This window comes from Amblyraja radiata, chromosome 4 (assembly GCF_010909765.2).
Source record: "Amblyraja radiata isolate CabotCenter1 chromosome 4, sAmbRad1.1.pri, whole genome shotgun sequence".
In the NCBI taxonomy this organism is placed as follows: Eukaryota; Metazoa; Chordata; class Chondrichthyes; order Rajiformes; family Rajidae; genus Amblyraja; species Amblyraja radiata.
In genome coordinates, this window is record NC_045959.1 from 17,447,654 (window position 1) to 17,466,304 (window position 18,651).

An 18,651-nucleotide genomic window follows, 5' to 3' on the forward strand; every position below is an offset into this window, starting at 1 on the left:
GGTCGGGATACAAGTTATTGTAGACCGTAGCTAAACTGCTCATCACTCGGTGGGGACAACATGTGATTCCATACCCTACAATGTTATCTACTCTTACCTACCCTCTGAAATGGTCTAACAATGACTTGAAGCAAGGTACATGTATAGATGAACAGTTGGTATTGGCCTTTCCAACAGCATCCATGGGTAAAGATGCCAATGGAGTTATTTATCTAACATACCATAAAAACTGTTGTGAACAATTCCTTGGCTATGATGTGCCTTTCTTAATATATTTTTCTTTTGGACATTTTTGGTTGGTTCTAATATAATAAAAATAAATGATACATGATTTTATGAATGACGGGGTCCCATGTTCAAGTTGATCACACTCGATGCTACCAGAAAGATCTCTGTTTATACTGAACAATCCTCTGTTTAAGGTCGACAATGGTCACTGAATGATCATTTTAAGGTCACTAAATGTTTTAAATTACGCGGATGTGTATGACTAGTATTATTAAAATTGGCTTTTCAGCAAGGTGGGTTTTATTGGTTGTAACTCGATGATGGGTTAGGTTTTGTGCACCAGCTCTGAACTGACTTCAGTGGAGCACAGGGAAGGCTGGTGTGAACAAGAATGAGTTGACTGACGCGGTAATAGTTGCCTGCACCTGCAGCTTGCGTTACAGACTGTGGGGCCCCAGCCCTGGGGTCAGTGTGCCCCAGGGCACATTCCTTCTGCGCCCCCGTGCACCTGTGTAAATCAGCCCAAGTGGCATAATGAGCTGCTATTAATGTAGATAGTTAATCATTTATGTATTTCGCCTTGCCAGCGTGACTACACATCAATAATAAATCGAGATTTTAGCTGTCAATTAAAAAATATTCCTTCGAAAGATGCAGTGGTTTAGAGGCCCCTTGCAGACGAGCGGAGGTCGGTCGGGCTGTCATGGCCAGGGATAGCATGGCCCGTCTCACGTTAATGGAGAATGTAGCAACTGCTGATGTGGCAGATGTGGTAGTTGAATAACAGTTCTTTCAGCTCTCAAAGGTGAATTGCAGATGTAACTAGCTGTCCTGTGCAGCTGGCAAATTCCATTCCGCCAAACTAGTCTTGGAAGAGAACAGACATTGAGGGTGTGTTAAATCTTTTAAATCCAACGGAATCCCTGGTAAAGTGATAAAGACTAAAATGTGCATTCCATCTTGACAACTTGCCATTTGTTTGGTATTTGATCTTGAGATTTGTGGGCTGCTTAATTTTCTATCCTCATATTTGCTCACGCACTCTCTCTGTCTGTGTGAGGGGGAGAGAGAGGACAGAGAGAGAGAGAGAGAGAAGATAGAAGGAAGAAAGAGAGAAAGAGAGAAAGAGAGGAGAAAGAGGAAGAGAAAGAAAAGAGCCCAAGAACGAGAGAGCCAAAGAGCAGACAAGAGGAAGAAGAGAGAGGAAGAGAGGAGACGAGAGCGAAGAAAGAGAAAGAGAGAAAGAGAGAAAGGAGAGCAGAGAAGGAAAAGAGCAGAAGAGAAGAAGAGAGAGCAAAGCGAACAGAAGCAGAAGAGAAAGAGAGAAAGAGCAGAGAAAGAGAGACGAGAGAAGAGAGAGAAGAGAACGAAAGAGAGAAAAGAGACAGAAAGAGAGGAAAGAAAGAAGAAGAAGAGAGAAAGAGAAACGAAAGAGAGAAAGCAAGAAAGAACGACAAAGACAGAAGAAAACGAAACAGAAAGAGAGACAGCAGAAAGCGACAGAAAGCGATAGCGAGACAAACTCAGAGCACCTCGACTCTCGAACGCCCAATCCCTCTATCTCTCCCCCTCCCTCTCTCTCTCTCACTCTCTTCTCTCCCTCTCTCTCTCCCTCTCCTCCATCTGCCACCACTTTCTCTCCCACAGTAATCTTTTTGGGAAGGGCTTCAATTTCACTCTCCCAATTCCCCATCTGTTTTCCGTACAGCTATCTATGAGGTGCTTGTTTTTTTCTAATGATGTGCAAAATATTTTCTTTTGTGAATAATTAGTGTTACCTCAGCGTGTTAACACATTTATGAAATGTCTGTAATTTTATTGCTTTGACAATTTACTTCCTCTGGAATGTCAGAGGCTGTGGGGAGACCTGACAGAAGTATATACAATTATGAGAGCCAATGTTAGGGTAGACAGTCAGGATCTTTTTGACAGGGTGGACATGTCAAAGGCGAGAGGGCATAGCTTTAAGTTGAGAAGGCAAAGCTGAAAGATGTGTGGGCAAGTTTTCTTTTAACAGGGGACAGTGACGTGCATTTGTATAGTGTAGTTAGGTATGGTGGTGGAAGCAGGTACCATGTTAGATAGGTACATGGATATGGAGGGATATGGACTATGTGAGGACAGAGGTGATTAGTTTAACATGGTATTATGTTCTGCTTGGACATAGTGAGCCAAAGGGCATAAAAACATAGAAACGTAGAAAATAGATGCAGGAGTAGGCCATTCGGCCCATCGAGCCTGCACCGCCATTCAATATAATCATGGCTGATCATCCAACTCAGTATCCTGTACCTGCCTTCTCTCCATACCCCCTGATCCCTTTAGCCACAAGGGCCACATCTAACTCCCTCTTAAATATAGCCAATGAACTGGCCGCAACTACCTTCTGTGGCAGAGAATTCCACAGATTCACCACTCTCTGTGTGAAAAATAATTTTCTCATCTCGGTCCTAAAAGACTTCCCCCTTATCCTTAGTTCTTGTTCTAGAGCTGTACTGTTCTATATTCAATATGTTGTTCAGTGTGTTGAAACTCACCCAGTCTACCGACTTGGCAGTGAACCAGAATGAATATGCCACGGTTGTTACCAACTGGAGGAGTGTGTTTCCACCAAAACCAGAAATCTTGGATGAGCCGCATCAGGCATTCAAGTTTGCCAATGTAGATTCATGCAGGAAGCCCACCCAGTCCTCTAAGGCTATAAAAAAGGCAAAGAGACCCTTTTGCTCTAAATTGGAGGGTGAGACAGATGTTCTGCAGCTGTGGCAGGGCAAGCTTACACACCATCACTTGCTACATGGAGAAAGCAAGTGGCCGCTCAAGCAACAGCGAGCATCATTCCCGGGCGAGCTCAATGCATTCTATGCACACTTCGAAAGGGAGAACACTGATGTAACCCAGAGGTGGATAGATTCTTGATTAGTATGGGTGTCGGGGGTTATGGGAAGAAGGCAGGAGAATAGGGTTAGTAGGGCGGAGTAGATCAGCCATGATTAAATGGCAGAGTAGACTTGATGGGCCAAATTGCCTAATTCTGCTCCTATCTGGCCACGTTCTCCAAAGCTGAGCGGACCAACTGGATGTTGTTTTTGCTGTTATCTTCGAAGGGCCGAATGGCCTACTCCTGCACCTATTTTCTATGTTCTATGTTCTATCACTTATGACCATATGTGCCTTCTCGGGCCCCCATAGCCTCCGCTGGCTTTGTAATCTCAGTCACCAAGGCCGGCGTTAGAAGATCCTTCATGAGAGTGAGCCCTCGGAAAGTGTGTGGACCTGGCCACGTTCTCCAAAGCTGAGCGGACCAACTGGATGTTGTTTTTGCTATTATCTTCAACCTCATTAAGGTCTGAGGTTCTCATCTGCTTTGAAAGGGCATCAATAATAATAATCTCAAGAAGAGCAAGGAGACATTCCTCGATTCAACCAAATGGAATACTTTATTGTCACATGTGACTAGGCACAGTGGAAATCTTTGCAGCATACCCAATATATACAAATAGCAGCCACCTACAGCGCGGACAAAGTCTCGAAGCATGCTGGCTCCTTTTGTTCTTCACGCGCGCACACACGCACACGCACACACACACGCACACACACACACAGAGGGAGAGAGAGACGGAGACGGAGACGGAGAGAGACAGACAGACGGGGAGAGAGACAGACACCAACCGTGGATGGACCCGCGAGGCATTGCCGCCGCTGAGCCCCCAACGTGACGAGGCTTCGCTGCCGCTGCTTCAGTGCCGCCGAGGTCTCGCTGCTGTCGACGCTCCACTTTAAGCCTCCATGGTGCCGAACCGGGCCTCTGCCGTGGCCTGCGTTGGCTGCTCCGATCCGAGAGGCCCGGCTGCTCCGTCCGACCTATGAGGCCCAGGCTGGGCTTCTACACGGCGGTCCGGAAGGCATCAAGACCGCGGCCTCTGGCCCTGTTCCCAGTCCACATCCGCAGTCTGTCGGGAAGCCTTCTGGCCACGAGGCCCGTCGGGAAGAAACTAGTAATGACACTGTTGTCCGTGGTTATGAAGGGCCTTGAGAGGTTGGTTATGGCACGTATCACCTCCTGCCTCAGCTAAAAGGTGGACTCCCTACAATTTGCCTACCGCCACAACGGATCTTTGGGGATGTGATCTTGTTTGTTTTCCACTCTGCTCTGAACCACTTAGAATAAAATAACATGTATGTCAGGCTGCTGTTCATGGATGATGGACATCAACATCTGGATTAACTCAGTTGGTCAGCCAACATCTCTGGAGAAAATAAGTGATGTTTCCAGTCAAAACTGTTCTGCAGACTGGGTCGGGGAGAGGAAAACTATAAAGGTATGAAGCGGTTCAGAACAAATCAGAGCCGACACTGATGACAAAGGAAAGGGAGTCCACAATGGTCCATTGCTGCAAATACTTAATGGGTCTGGCTGCATCTGTGGAGAAAAGGGCAGTTTTTGTGAAGATTCTTAAAAAACACAGTGAACTTTTATCTCCTGTTCTGTGTTATGTTTACATATTCTGTTGTGCTGCAGCAAGCAAGAATTTCATTGTCCTATCTGGGACACATGACAATAAAACTCTCTTGACTTGAACTTAAACAAGAAACGGTTCTTGGGGGGAAAAAAAGAGCTACCTTAAATTTAGTTGCTTCTGGTTGGGTACCTATGGTAGGGTGAAGACTATTCCATGCTTTAATTGTGCGGGGGAACTCTATGCAGCCGCCAGCATCTCTGGATAGAAGAAATTGGGTGACGTTTCGGGTAGAGACCCTTCTTTAGATTTCCTCTGGTTTTAGTGTTTTAGTTTAATTTAAAGATACAGCGTGGAAACAGGCCCTTCGGCCCACTGAGTCCACGCCGATCACCGATCACCCGTACACTAGTTCTATCCCGCACATTAGCGACGTAGGTCAAGAGTGTTTTATTCTCTCATGTCCCAATGAAATCCTTACTTGCAGCAGCACAACAGAATATGTAAACATAGTACTCTGTAAACAACGTTATATACGAGAAAACAAAACTGTATATTTATATATGAATATATAACTATGCGCGCACACACTCACACTCACACACACACACACACACACACACACACAATTTCCCTCCTGGGATTAATAAAGTTCTATCGTATAATATCGTGTGTGTAGGAAGGAACTGCAGATGCTGGTTCAAACTGAAGATAGACACAAAAAGCTGGAGTAACTCAACGGGTCAGACAGAATCTCTGGACAAGAGGAAAAGATTACGTTTTGGGTTGGGTCTGAAAAAAGTTCCTACACACCTTTGGAATGTGGAAGGAAACAAGAGCACCCGGAGAAAACCCATGTGATCAAAGGGAAAAGAAACAAACTCCATACAGACAGCACCCATATTCAGGATCAATTCTGGGTCTCTGGCAATTTTAGGCAGCAACTTTATGGCCAATGTACTGCCCCCTAATCTTGAACTGAATTAAAACCTACAGCAGCTGTAAAGGGGGACATAGCATCACTTAGAGATTTAAGACTGAAAATTGATATTTTCATTTTTTTAGTAACCAAAGTTATCAACGTATAATTTTTTGTGTGTTGGAAAACAAAATATAATGGCACAGCTGGTAGACTTGCTGCCTCACACGCCAGAGATCTGTGTTCGATCCTGTCCTCAGGCACTATCTGTTGAATTTGCACATTCTCCCTGCAAGCGTGTGGGTTTCCTCCCACATCCCAAAGATGCATTGGCTTTGTAGGTTAACTTGTCTCTGTAAAATTGTCCCTAATGTGTAGGGAGTGGGTGAGGAAAGTGGGATAACAGAACTTGTGTGAATGGGGAGACAAAAAAACTCGGCGGGTAAGGCAGCATCTAAGGAGCGAAGGAAATGGGAGACGTTTTGGGTTGAGACCCTTCTTCAAACTGATGTGCGGGTGCAGGGGGTGGGATGAAGAAAGGAAGAGGTGGAGACAGTGGGCTGAGGGAGAGCTGGGAAGCGGAGGAGAAAGCAGGAACTACATGAAATTGGAGGTAAATTTTCATACTGCTGGGGTGTAAACTGCCCAAGCGAAATATGAGGTGATGCTCCTCCAATTTACGGTGGGCCTCACTCTGGCCATGGAGGAGGCCCAGGCCAGAAAAGTCTGATTCGGAATGGGAGGGGGAGTTGAAGTGCTGAGCCACCGGGAGATCAGGTTGGTTATTGCGAACCGAGCGGAGGTGTTGGGCGAAGCGATCGCCAAGCCTGCGCTTGGTCTCACCGATGTAGATCAGCTGATCGATGTAGAGCAGTTGGAGGAGGTGCATGTGAACCTCTGCCGCACCTGGAAAGACGACTTGGGTCCTTGAATGTGTAGCATTTCCTGCGGTTGCAAGGGAAAGTGCCAGGATCCACCGGGAGATCAGGTTGGTTATTGCGAACTGAGTGTAGGTGTTGTGCGAAGCGATCGCCAAGCCTGCACTTGGTCTCACTGAGGTTGATCATACGCTGAATAATCCAACCAGAATTTTGTTTGGAAGTGGAAAGAAATAATAGAAATTGCATTCATTGCAACGTGTAAAAAGAGATGAGATACTGTATTGTAATTTTGCTGCATGTCATTGTGGTATATATCATGTCTTGATTGGTGAATATGTTTAGTTTGTGACTTTGTTTGAAGCAGAAATAATATGTGAATGCTTCATTGACCGTAATTCTGGTAACTGTGCACTTCTTCCTAGCACATTATCGCACGTGTCATGCAAGACATCTTACATGACCACTTAAACAGTCATTTGGCAACCTAAAAAGCTGCCTAGGTTGCCCGGCTGGCAACGGGAAAAAAGTTAAGCGAGAGCCCTGGATAGAAAATTGGTTGGCAGACACGAAACAAAGAGTAGGGATTAACGGGTCTCTTTCAGAATGGCAGGCAGTGACTAGTGGTGTACCGCAATGCATGGTGCTGGGACCCCAGCTATTTACAATATACATTAATGATTTAGATGAAGGAATTAAAAGTAACATTAGCAAATTTGCAGATGACACAAAGCTGGGTGGCAGTGCGAATTGTGAGGAGGATGCTATGAGGATGCAGGATGACTTGGACAGGTTGGGTGAGTGGGCAGATGCATGGCAGATGCACCATAATGTGGATAAATGTGAGGTTATCCACTTTGGTGGAAAGAGCAGGAAGGCAGATTATTATCTGAATGGCGTCAGGTTAGATAAAGGGAAAGTACAATGAGACCTGGGTGTCCTTGTACACCAATCACTGAAAGTAAGCATGCTGGTACAGCAGGCAGTGAAGAAAGCTAATGGCATATTGGCCTTCATAATGAGAGTAGTTGAATATAGGAGCAAAGAGATCCTTCTGCAGTTGTACAGGGCCCTAGTGAGACCACACCTTGAGCTTTCATCTCCTAATTTGAGGAAGGACATTCTTGCTATTGAGGGAGGGCAGTGTAGGTTCACAAGGTTAATTCCCAGGATGGCAAGACTGTTATATGATGAAAGAATGGAGCGACTGGGCTTGTATTCACTGGAATTTAGAAGGATGAGAGGGGTTCTTATAGAAACATATAAAATTATTAAGGGATTGGACACTCTAGATGCAGGAAACGTGTTCCCGATGTTGGGGGAGTCCAGGAACAACTGGTTCTTGAACCAACATTTTCAGAGTTGTGAATCTGTGGAATTCTCTGCCTCGGAAGGCAGTAGAGGCCGATTCACTGGATGCATTCAAAAGAGTTAGATCGAGCTCTTCGAGATAACGGAATCAATGGATATGGGGAGAAGGCAGGAACGGGGTACTGATTGTGGATGACCAGTCACGATCACATTGAATGGCGGTGCTGGCTCGAATGGCCGACTCCTGCACCTATTGTCTATGTATATGTATTTCGCGAACTGGAGAACCACTTAATAGTTACTTTAGAAATTGACAAGGAGAAAATAAGCTGTCTTGGATTTAAACAGTATAGGAGGGAAAAATGCTTCATGCAACCTTCCAGCAGTAATCGGACACATTCTCTCTTAAGAACAATACTTTAACCGAGGATGACTATTGACATTGACAAGTAATTGCATCTATTGACACTTGTACACTGATACTCCATGAAACAATATAATAAACATCCTTTAGTTAGACATTCACCTATTAAAGACTTCTTGAATAGACGTTTTTCATTTTCAAAATCCTGTGGTGGTGAGGGGGAGAAACTTTGAATCTGATATGCTCTAGCTCTTAACCCCCTTTGACACGATTGTCTGAACTAGTTCCTGCAAAAGCCAGCCAGAGTCGGGCAGTAGTTCTATTTTCAAAGGGAAACCAGAGTGGACACTTGAGGAAGCTGTGCTGGACCTCGGTGAAGTCCTGGACTGGCCAAAGCCAGAGTAGTGTCCAGTTCTGGGCAAAAGGATTGAAAGCGAGAGGCTGCAGATTGAAGGGGATCAGGAGAAAAAGAACAAAAGCAGTCTTTGGCCGTCAGAGATACAGCGTGGAAACAGGCCCTTTGGCACATCGAGTCCACGCTGACCAGAGATCACCCCATACACCAGCACTATCCCACACATTAGGGACAATTTACCACTTGGAGAAGCCAATAAAGCTGTGCATCTTTGGAGTGTGGGTGGAAACTGGAGCACCTGGAGACAACCCACACAGTCCCAGGGACAACGTACAGACAAGTAGTCTGGATCGAACCCCACTTTCTGGCGCAGCAAGGCAGCAGCTTTACTACCACTGCTACCTATCGTGAGGGAGAAACGTTTCACACAACGTATAGTTGTGATTTTGAACGCAAAACCTGAAGGATGGTGCAAGCAGATTATGGATTTATAGATGCTCCCGGCCTGTCTCCTGCCACGTCAGCCTCCCCCCGTACAGCAATTCCACAGATGGTTTGATAACATTTTGGGTAAAAGAATTATTGGAGCGGACCTGCATTTTTCTGGAAGTTTGTTCAATATATGCGGTGCATAAACACTAAACGCTGCTTCTCCATGTTTAGTTCTGACTCTGGGGACAGAAAGCAGACCTGTCCCAGACAACCTCAGAGGTCTGGATGGTTCATAATGTAGCAGAAGATCAGAAATGTATTTTGGCCCTAGACCATTCAGTGCTTTATAAACCTACAGTAATATTTTGAAATCAATTCTTTGACGGACTGGAAGCCAGTGTAAAGACCTCAAAACAGGAGTGATGTGATCCACTTTCTTGGTCTTAGAGATGACTCGAGCAGCAGCGTTCTGAATCAGCAATTTTAATCAATAGGTTAATTGGGTTGCTGTAAATTGTCTTCACTGTGTAGGTGAGCAGGAGAAGCTGCGGGAACAATAATGTGTATGTGGGGAGAATAAAAACTGGGGTGAGTGCAAATGGGTATGTGAAGGCTGGTGCTGATTTGGTGGGCTGAAGGACCTGTCCTGTGCATCATCACTTTATGTCTATTCCTACTGCATCCGCTGCTCTAGATGTCAGCTGATTTACATCGGTGAGACTAAGCGGAGGTTGGGCGATCGTTTCGCCGAACACCTCCGCTCAGTCCGCAATAACCTACCTGAACTCCCGGTGGCTCAGCACTTCAACTCCCCCTCCCATTCCCAATCCGACTTCTCTGTCCTGGGTCTCCTCCATTGCCAGAGTGAGCAACAGCGGAAATTGGAGGAACAGCACCTCATATTCCGTCTGGGGACCTTGCGTCCGGATGGCATTAACATTGAATTCTCCCAATTTTGCTAGCCCTTGCTGTCTCCTCCCCTTCCTTAACCCTCTAGCTGTCTCCTCCCACCCTCCCATCCGCCCGCCCTCGGGCTCCTCCTCCCCTTTTCCTTCCTTCTCCCCCCCCCACCCCCCATCAGTCTGAAGAAGGGTTTCGGCCCGAAACGTCGCCTATTTCCTTCGCTCCATAGATGCTGCTGCACCCGCTGAATTTCTCCAGCAATTTTGTGTACCATCACTTTATGTCTGTTTGATTGATTAGTTTAGCGATTTGGGTGATAATAACAGGGGGAAAATATGATAAAGAGATGTGATCATGAGGTGCAGAAATAAGGAACTGAATGCTGATTTACAAACCAAAGACACAAGGTGCTGAAGTAACTCAGCAGGTCAGGCAGCATCCCTGGAGAACATGGATGGGGAACGTTTTCGGTCGGGACCCATCAGACTGATTGGGGGGTAGAAAGCTGGAAGGGACGAGAGGCAGGACAAAGTGTGGCAGATAATGGATGGACACGAGGGGGTTATAGGCAGATGATTGTACACAGGCTAGAAATGTGAGACCAGGATTTGACGAGTTGTGAATTGTGAAGCCAGAGGAGGGGATGTATGTCGGCGGGGAGGGAGGGAGGGGCAGACAATAGGTGCGAGTCCAGTTGGGGGGGAATGAGGAGAGTGGGGGAGAAAGGGGAAGGAGAGAGGTGGGTTGTTAGAGGTTACCTAAAATTAGAGTATTCAATGTTCTTGGCTTTGGAATGTAAGCTAACAAAGCGGAATAAGAGATGCTGTTTCTCCAATTTGCGAGTGGCCTCACTCTGGCAAAGGGGGAGGCCCAGGACAGAAAGGTCAGCATGGGAATGAGATGGAGAGTAAAATGGTTAGCAACTAGGAGATCCGGTGCAAGTATTTGGCGAATCGGCCGTCAGTAATCGCGAGGGTTCTAGCTCCAACTGCTGCCTAACCTGCCGAGTGCCTGCAATATTTTCTGTTTTTGTTTCAGATTTCCAGCACCTGCAGATTGTTTTCTAAATTTTCTTCCTTGCTCAGTGATATAATGTGGGCTGCCGTCTAGTGGTCTTCTGTGCAATTGTTGCCATACGGATGTGAGCACTGCAGATGCTGATTAGGATTTATGGGAGTCCCCAGGTTATGTATGGTTCTGTTCCTGAGAGCTAATTATTCGTAAGCGAATTCTTCTGTAAGTCAGAAAAGTTCATCTCTGGTTACCCACATTGCATACACTTCCTACAAGTTAATTTCATTGAATATTCACCCTCGCACTACTGAAAATGTGTGTGTGTGTGTGTATATATAACCTTATAATGTTGGTGTTGCCTTCTGCTTTTTAATTTCTAATGTCTTTTCCTTGCAGTTGAGCAAGAAGACTACACTCTCTACCAGCCACACCACCAAGAGTACAAATTTAACCTGTCCCAAATTCCAGAGGGGGAGTCTGTCACAGCCTCAGAGTTCCGCATTTACAAGGAGTGGGTCAGAAGCCGCTTTGAAAATGAAACGTTCGAGATTGGCATCTACCAGGTGTTGCATGAGGAAACAACCAGGTGGGTTCCTATCCCAACCAACCCACCCCACTCCCCTTGTGCTTTCACTTTTCTGCTGGGCTCTGGAGTCCCTTGACAGCTCCAGAATGAGGAGGGTGTAATATGTGGCACAGGGGGAAAGACTAATAAGGCCAGGCCACCACTCTCTGGAGCTTGAACAAATGACAGGTTGAACCATGGAGTTTTTGGGAGGGTTGAGGGGGCAGACGTGGGCATCTTCTTCATCCTCCCTTATGGAGCCTCTGCATGGGGAGGGGGACGGCCATTTGGGAGAGACCAGGAAGGAATTGTTCATAGTGAACATCCATAGACAGTCACTTGAGTTCATATAAGTAGTAGATTAATAAGATTAGATATGTAAGGAGTCCAGGGATAAGTGGCTCGGGGAGGGAATGGCATTGGGGTGAAAGAATGGCCGTGATAAGTTGAATGGGGCAGCTAGCTCGAACCTAACTATGGGTGTTCACTGTATGGAGTTTCTATGTTCTCCTTGCAACCGGTTTTCTCCGGATGCTTCGGTTTTCTCCCACATTCTAAAAACGTACAGGCTTTGGCAAAATTGTAAATTGTTCCTGTTGTGCTAATCGTTGGTCGGCGTGGACTCGGTGTTCCCAAGGGCCTGTTTCTGTGCAGTATCTCTAAAGTTCTAAAGTCCAAAGCCTCCACCACTCCTTCAGGCAATGCGTTCCAACAACCCTCTGGGTGAAACCGTTCTTCCTCCGATCTCTCATTAAGTTGTGTCCCAAGTCCCTTTAGTTTTAGATGCCTTGGGTTTGGAGAAGAATTTCCTACCATTTGCCTAATCTGTGGCCGTCAATTATTTTATGCTTCTATCCAGTTCCCTCTGTTTTCTCCTCTACAAGTAAAGGAAGCCCATCCTACTCAGTCTGTGCTGTTAACTGAATCACTTGTTCCCAGGCAACGGCCTGGGTCAATCCTCTCTACATCCTTTCCAGTGCATTTGTAAGACAATCAGAATTGCCCAGTCTTCCATGGCCTAACCAGTTTTATAAAGCTGTACCATTATATTCTGGACTTTAGAAGGATGAGGGGAGAACCTCATTGAAACTTACCAAACATAGAAAATAGGTGCAGGAGTAGGCCATTCGGCCCTTCGAGCCAGCACCGCCATTCAATATGATCATGGCTGATCATCCAAAATCAGTACCCCGTTCCATCTTTTTCCCCATATCCCTTGATTCCCTTAGCCCTAAGAGCTAACTCTTGAAAACATCCAGCAAATTGGCCTCCCCTGCCTTCTGCGGCAAAGAATTCCACTGATTCACAACTCTCTGGGTGAAAAAGTTTTTCCTCATCTCAGTCCCAAATGGCCTATCCCTTATTCTTAAACTGACCCCTGGTTCTGGACTCTCCCAACATCGGGAACATTTTTCCTGAATCTACTCTGTCCAATAGAGTGGATGTGGAAAGGATGTTTCCACTGATGGGAGAGTCTAGGACCAGAGGTCGTAGCTTCAGAATTAAAGGACGTTCCTTTAGGAAGAGGATGAGGGGGAATTTCTTTAGTCAGAGGGTGATGAATCTGGAATTCATTGGCACAGAAAGCTGTGGAGGCCAAGTCAATAGATATATTTAAGGCAGGGTTGATAGATTCTTGATTAGTACGGGTATCAGGGGAGAAGGCAGCAGAATGGGGATGAGAGGGAAAGACCGATCAGCCATGATTGAATGACATAGTAGACTTGATGGGCCGAATGGACTAATTCTGCTCCTATCACTTCTGAACCTATGCTAAACTCGTCTTCCCCAGTCGAATGAGACCCAATGAGTAAACTCAGAATCCACCTCCCATCTGATGCTCAGCATTGGGTTTTGTTGCTGAGTCGCATTACACTCTTATAAATTGGCCTAAAATGTAGTTCCTGCTACTCGTGAAGAAGCTGCTTTAATATTCCAACCACATTTTGGCCGGTGCATTTGTTTTTTCATACCTCTCTCAGCTTTGATTTGTTCTGTGTTGCCAATTGCTGCTCCGCGCAGCTTATTCCAGGTAAGCACACACAACTGATATATATCAACCAGTTCTCAAGTTGTTTGCCAGATATTCTACTTGGGGCAACATTAGTTTGTGTTGGAGCATGAACTCCCAGCATGGAATAGCCTGGGGGGTACAGTTGGGTACATCAAATTTCAACGCAATATTGTTTGCTGATGGCTCAAAGAAAGCACTGCTGCATATTAACATTACTGGCAGTTCCAGTACTTGGTGATGGCAAGCTTTTCTCATGCCGTTAATATTCTCACATAACTTTAGAGAGGTTTTTTTTTTTTTTATTAAAGTCCAATTTTTGCACCACTAGATATCGGTAGTCTGTAATTTTTAAGATTTTGTTGAAAAGCAAACCTTGAGGAAACAGCCCTCGAAGGTGCGATGGTGAAAGGTGTGATTTAAGAGCAGCCCTTTTGGACTGAGCACACTGACAAATGCTCTTTGAGTGCTTGTGGACAATTGGGCTTTTGTGCATGCTGAGAGGGCAATCCTGAATCATTCACGGATTTATCAGATTATGTTGTATTAAGAATTATTTTCGCCCGAGAAGCTGGAGGTGGTGTGGACGAGCACTCAGCTGTTGCCAGGGCAGTGGGAGTAGATCAGCTTTGCTGCTGAACGTGTCGATCTGAGAGGAACTTTCCAGCATTGTTGGGCAGGGTGGCGAAATCAAACGCTGAGCATGTGGCTAACAATTGGCTTCGGCTTAATCACAGTGATGCCGAGGTATCGTCTGAAACACAGGCCCATATTTTGTGTTTGTAATGAGAATACATTTTTCCTCTTTACACTGTGCAACCGACAGTACCTCAAAGGTACACAAAAAAGCTGGCGAAACTCAGCGGGTGCAGCAGCATCTATGGAGCGAAGGAAATAGGCAATGTTTCGGGCCAAAACCCTTCTTCAGACTTGGCTTGGCCACAGCTCTGCCCACAATCCCTTCAGACTGTCTGAGACAGTGTCCCGACCCAAAATGTTTTGTCCATTCCTTCCACAGATGCTGTCTGACCCGGTGAGTTATTTCGTCACATTTTTTGCTTAAGATTACAGCATCCATGTGCTCCAAGTAAAAATAAACTTTAAAAAAAACTATTTCACATTGATGCAATTGCATTTTCCCTACTAAGTGTTTAAGAAGGAACTGCAGATGCTGGAAAATCGAAGGTACACAAAAATGCTGGAGAAACTCAGTGGGTGCAGCAGCATCTATGGAGCGAAGGAAATAGGCAACATTTCGGGCCGAAACCCTTCTTCAGACTGATAGGGGGTGGGGAGAAGAAAGGAAAAAGGAGGAGGATCCCGAGGGCTGAGGTAGAGCTGGGAAGGGGAGGAGACAGCAAGCGCTAACAGAATTGTGAGAATTCAATGTTCAATGTCCCTACTGAGTGCTTTTGTGAAGGTTTTGTTAAATAATTTTAAGCAAAGGCCTTGGTCTCTCTCAATAACCAGGGATCAGACTTTGTACATCCATACGGAGCAACTGAGGTGTAATGTTCTAGGTCAAACTTCTTCCCCACTGTAATCTGACTTGAACAGACCTCGTATGCAAGGATCTTCCAATCAACCCTCAATGTGCCCTTGCATGTTTTTTAATATCTGCACTTTCTCTGTAGCACTCTATTCTGCACTCTATTTTTTCTCTTGCGCTACCTGATGTACCTTAGCATGGGATGTTAGTCCAATTATTACACAAAGGAACACTTTGAATTTCACTTTGCTTTTACATATTATACAGCATAATTAAATTTCCAGTGAACCAGATGAGTGGAAGTGGGAAACAGACTCCATTAAGTTTCAGTTTACAAGTTTCAGCTCATCAAACAAGCTGGCACATACAAATAGTCTTGACCCAGGCTCCAGTCTCAAACCTACCCACATTTCCAACACCCCAGTCCAGTGTTCCCAACCCTGTTCCATCTCTCGCCAAAAACTCAGACTTCAGTCCAACCCCGGTCCCAGGACGCTAGGCATTCCAGACCGTTGGTTCAAGCTGCACATCTCGCTCACACCGAAGATAGACACAAAATGCTGGAGTAACTCAGTGGGTAAGCACCATCTCTGCATGGAAGGAATGAATGGGTGATGTTTCGGGACGAGACCCTTCTTCAGACTGAGAGTTTGGGGAAAGGGAGACACAGAGATAAGGAAAGGTAAGGTGTGAAAATGAGACCTCAATGGGACACCCAAAACACACTCGCATCATGATAGGTTAATGAATGTCAAATGTCAGAACTTGGATTTTTGAACAGATTATCGGAGTTTTATTGTCTCCCTTTTAATCAATAAATTTAATCTAATTCAAGTGCTTTGCCCACTGTACTTTATCATTTCTATATTTGAACATAGATACTTGGCTTTATTTTAGAAAGTAAAATATATTTTATTAAGCATTCTTGGCTGTTTCAAATTAATGGTGGTAAATCTTTCAAATTGGTTTATTCAGGTTACAGAAATGTTCTCTGCTGATAGGGATGTGATTGCTGTGACATTAGACCAACTGTCTTTAGTATAGTTGAGAGACTCGGCGCAAAAACAGGCCCTTCGGCCCACAGATTCTTTGTGTTGACCAGCGATCCCCGTACACTAGCACTATCTTGCACACCAGGGACAATTTCCAATCTTTATCGAAGACTATTAGCCTACAAACCTGGTAGACAAAATGCTGGAGTAACTCAGCGGGCGAGGCAGCATCTGTGGAGAGAAGGAATGGGTGACGTTTCGGGTCGGGACCCTTCAGACTGAAGAAGATCAGTCTGAAGAAGGGTCTCGACCCGAAACGTCACCCATTCCTTCTCTCCACAGATGCTGCCTCGCCCGCTGAGTTACTCCAGCATTTTGTGTCTATCTTCGATATAAACCAGCACCTGCAGTTCTTTCCGACACAGCCGACAAACCTGTGCGTCTTTGGGATGTGGGAGGAAGCCGGAGCACCCAGAGAAAATGTACACACTCTGTACAATCTGCACCCGTAGTCAGGATCGAACCCGTGTATCGGGCGCCGTAAGGCAGCAACTCTGCCGCTCCTACCGTGTCTCTTACTTTTTTTTTGAAGAAATGTTTGAAGCCAAATGGACTGTGACTCACTCACAGTGCTCCCATCTTCTGTTCAATCCTACAGAGGTTTCCTACCCAACCAAAGCATGGTTTACCGTCAGGTTCACGGATTATCAATGCAACAGCTGGGGTTGCTGTGGGGTATTCTCTTCGCACATGTTTCTAACAGGCATGGATAGAACACATCCACTTTTGAGATGTTTTCAAAGGATATGAATAATCTAATTTCATGCTTAGTTGGAGAGAAACAAATGGGCATTTTGTAGATTGCACAATGGGCAGCATTGTGTATGCATTAAATCATGGGTTCTTTGTTCTATCACAAGCAAAACCCAGCTTTCCCTTTAGAAGGTGCAAGAATTTTACTCTCCGTCACACATCACTGAGGGGGAGAGTGGAGTCAGAAAACATGGTGTATCCTGTTGCAAAATAACTATTTAAAGCAATCCTCTTCCAAATGATTGTTAGTTATGCCTTCTTCATTTTGGTGGAAGGAGACTTAGCTGAACCAAAGGGTTTGTTTTGAATTCTGGGTGGTTATTAAACTTTTTAAGTACAAAGGTCATGCTTGAGCTGATTGTACCAAAAGCCAAATCTGCCTGAATGGATCTACCGTGGAAGTGAAGGGGGCTTCAAAGTGTTGGAAGTGAAATGAAAGAGTTATTTGTTGCATCACCTGCATCTGACCCGCTGCCTTCAACACACCTGGTTAATTACAGGGTTGGGAGCGGGTCTGGGGGCCGCTGGGAAAAGTGCTCGACCAGATATCATTCATGTTCACTTTGCAAGTGCATTTGTCCCATGGCTGGCTTGTATAGCGGGCTTGTCGAGACGACAGTAAGTGCACAATGAGCCTTTTAAAACAAACTTGGATCGCGTGCCGTTGAACCAAAGGCCTGAAGAGGGCCATTTCCTGGAGTAATCCAAAACTGTCAGCATTCTTCTCTTAGTCCCCCTCCTTATCTATGCATCTAGCTTTCAAAGAAAGATGCTCATGACTAATCATTTCACGTGGTAGTTCCCAATGTTGGGCGAGTCCAGAACCAGGGGCCACAGTCTTAGAATAAAGGGGAAGCCATTTAAGATTGAGGTGAGAAAAAACGTTTTCACCCAGAGAGTTGTGCATTTGTGGAATTCCCTGCCACAGAGGGCAGTGGAGGCCAAGTCACTGGATGGATTTAAGAGAGAGTTAGACAGAGCTCTAGGAGCTAGTGGAATCAAGGGATATGGGGAGAAGGCAGGCACGGGTTATTGATTGGAGATGATCAGCCATGATTGCAATGAATGGCGGTGCTGGTTCGAAGGGCCGAATGGCCTCCTCCTGCACCTATTTTCTATGTTTCTATGTAACCAGCTACATAGAGGGCGGCACAGTGGCACAGCAGGTAGAGCTGTTGCCTCACAGCGCCAGAGACACTGGTTCGATCCTCACCTCGGGTGCTGTCTGTGTGGAGTTTGCACATTCTCACTGTGATCCCCTTGGGTTTCCTCTGGATGCTCTGGTTTCCTCCCACAGTCTACGGTTTGTAGGTTAATTGGCCTCTCTATATATTTTTTAAATGCCCCTAGTGCGTAGGGAAAGGATGATAAAGTGGGATAAATAGAACTAGTCTGAACAGGCGATCTATGATCTGCATCAACCAATTATTATCTGTACACTAATTCTATCCATCATACATGGGTCAATTTACAAAAAGCCAAAAGCACCCAGAGAAACCCCACGTGGTGATAGGGAGAACGGACAAACTCCATACAGACGGTACCCATAGTCGAGATTGAACCTGGGTTTCTGCCGCTGCCAGGCTGCAATTCTACTGCTGTGTACTGGTTGCAGTTCTCTGCATCAAGAGCGGAACTCGCTATCAAAACATGGAGGGGACCGGGGGACATAATTTTTGGCGGCCATGCGCACACTCACACACGCGCAAGGCTTCGGAGGCTCAATCCAGTGCTAAATGCAGCTCAACTCTGCCTGTCTCACCGGGTTAACTACAGCCCTGTCTGGACTGACGGGTCACCAGCGCTGCTTCTCCGCGCTGGCCATATTTCCCGCAAGTCCAGGAAGGCTGTAGGCAGGCAGAGTTGAGCTGGGTTTAGCGCTGTTTCTCTACGCTGGCCCGTCTGACCCGACCTCTC

The 18,651-nt window shown here is 45.8% G+C and overlaps 1 protein-coding gene across 1 annotated transcript in view; it reads left to right on the forward strand.

Annotated features, from left to right (window-relative positions):
• Nucleotides 1-18,651, forward strand: part of bmp6 (bone morphogenetic protein 6) — a 140,024-nt gene that overhangs the window by 46,128 nt on the left and 75,245 nt on the right. Inside the window, exon 2 of the mRNA XM_033019025.1 lies at nucleotides 11,261-11,450. Coding sequence (XP_032874916.1) covers nucleotides 11,261-11,450 — 190 coding nt within the window. The remainder of the gene's footprint in view (nucleotides 1-11,260; nucleotides 11,451-18,651) is intronic.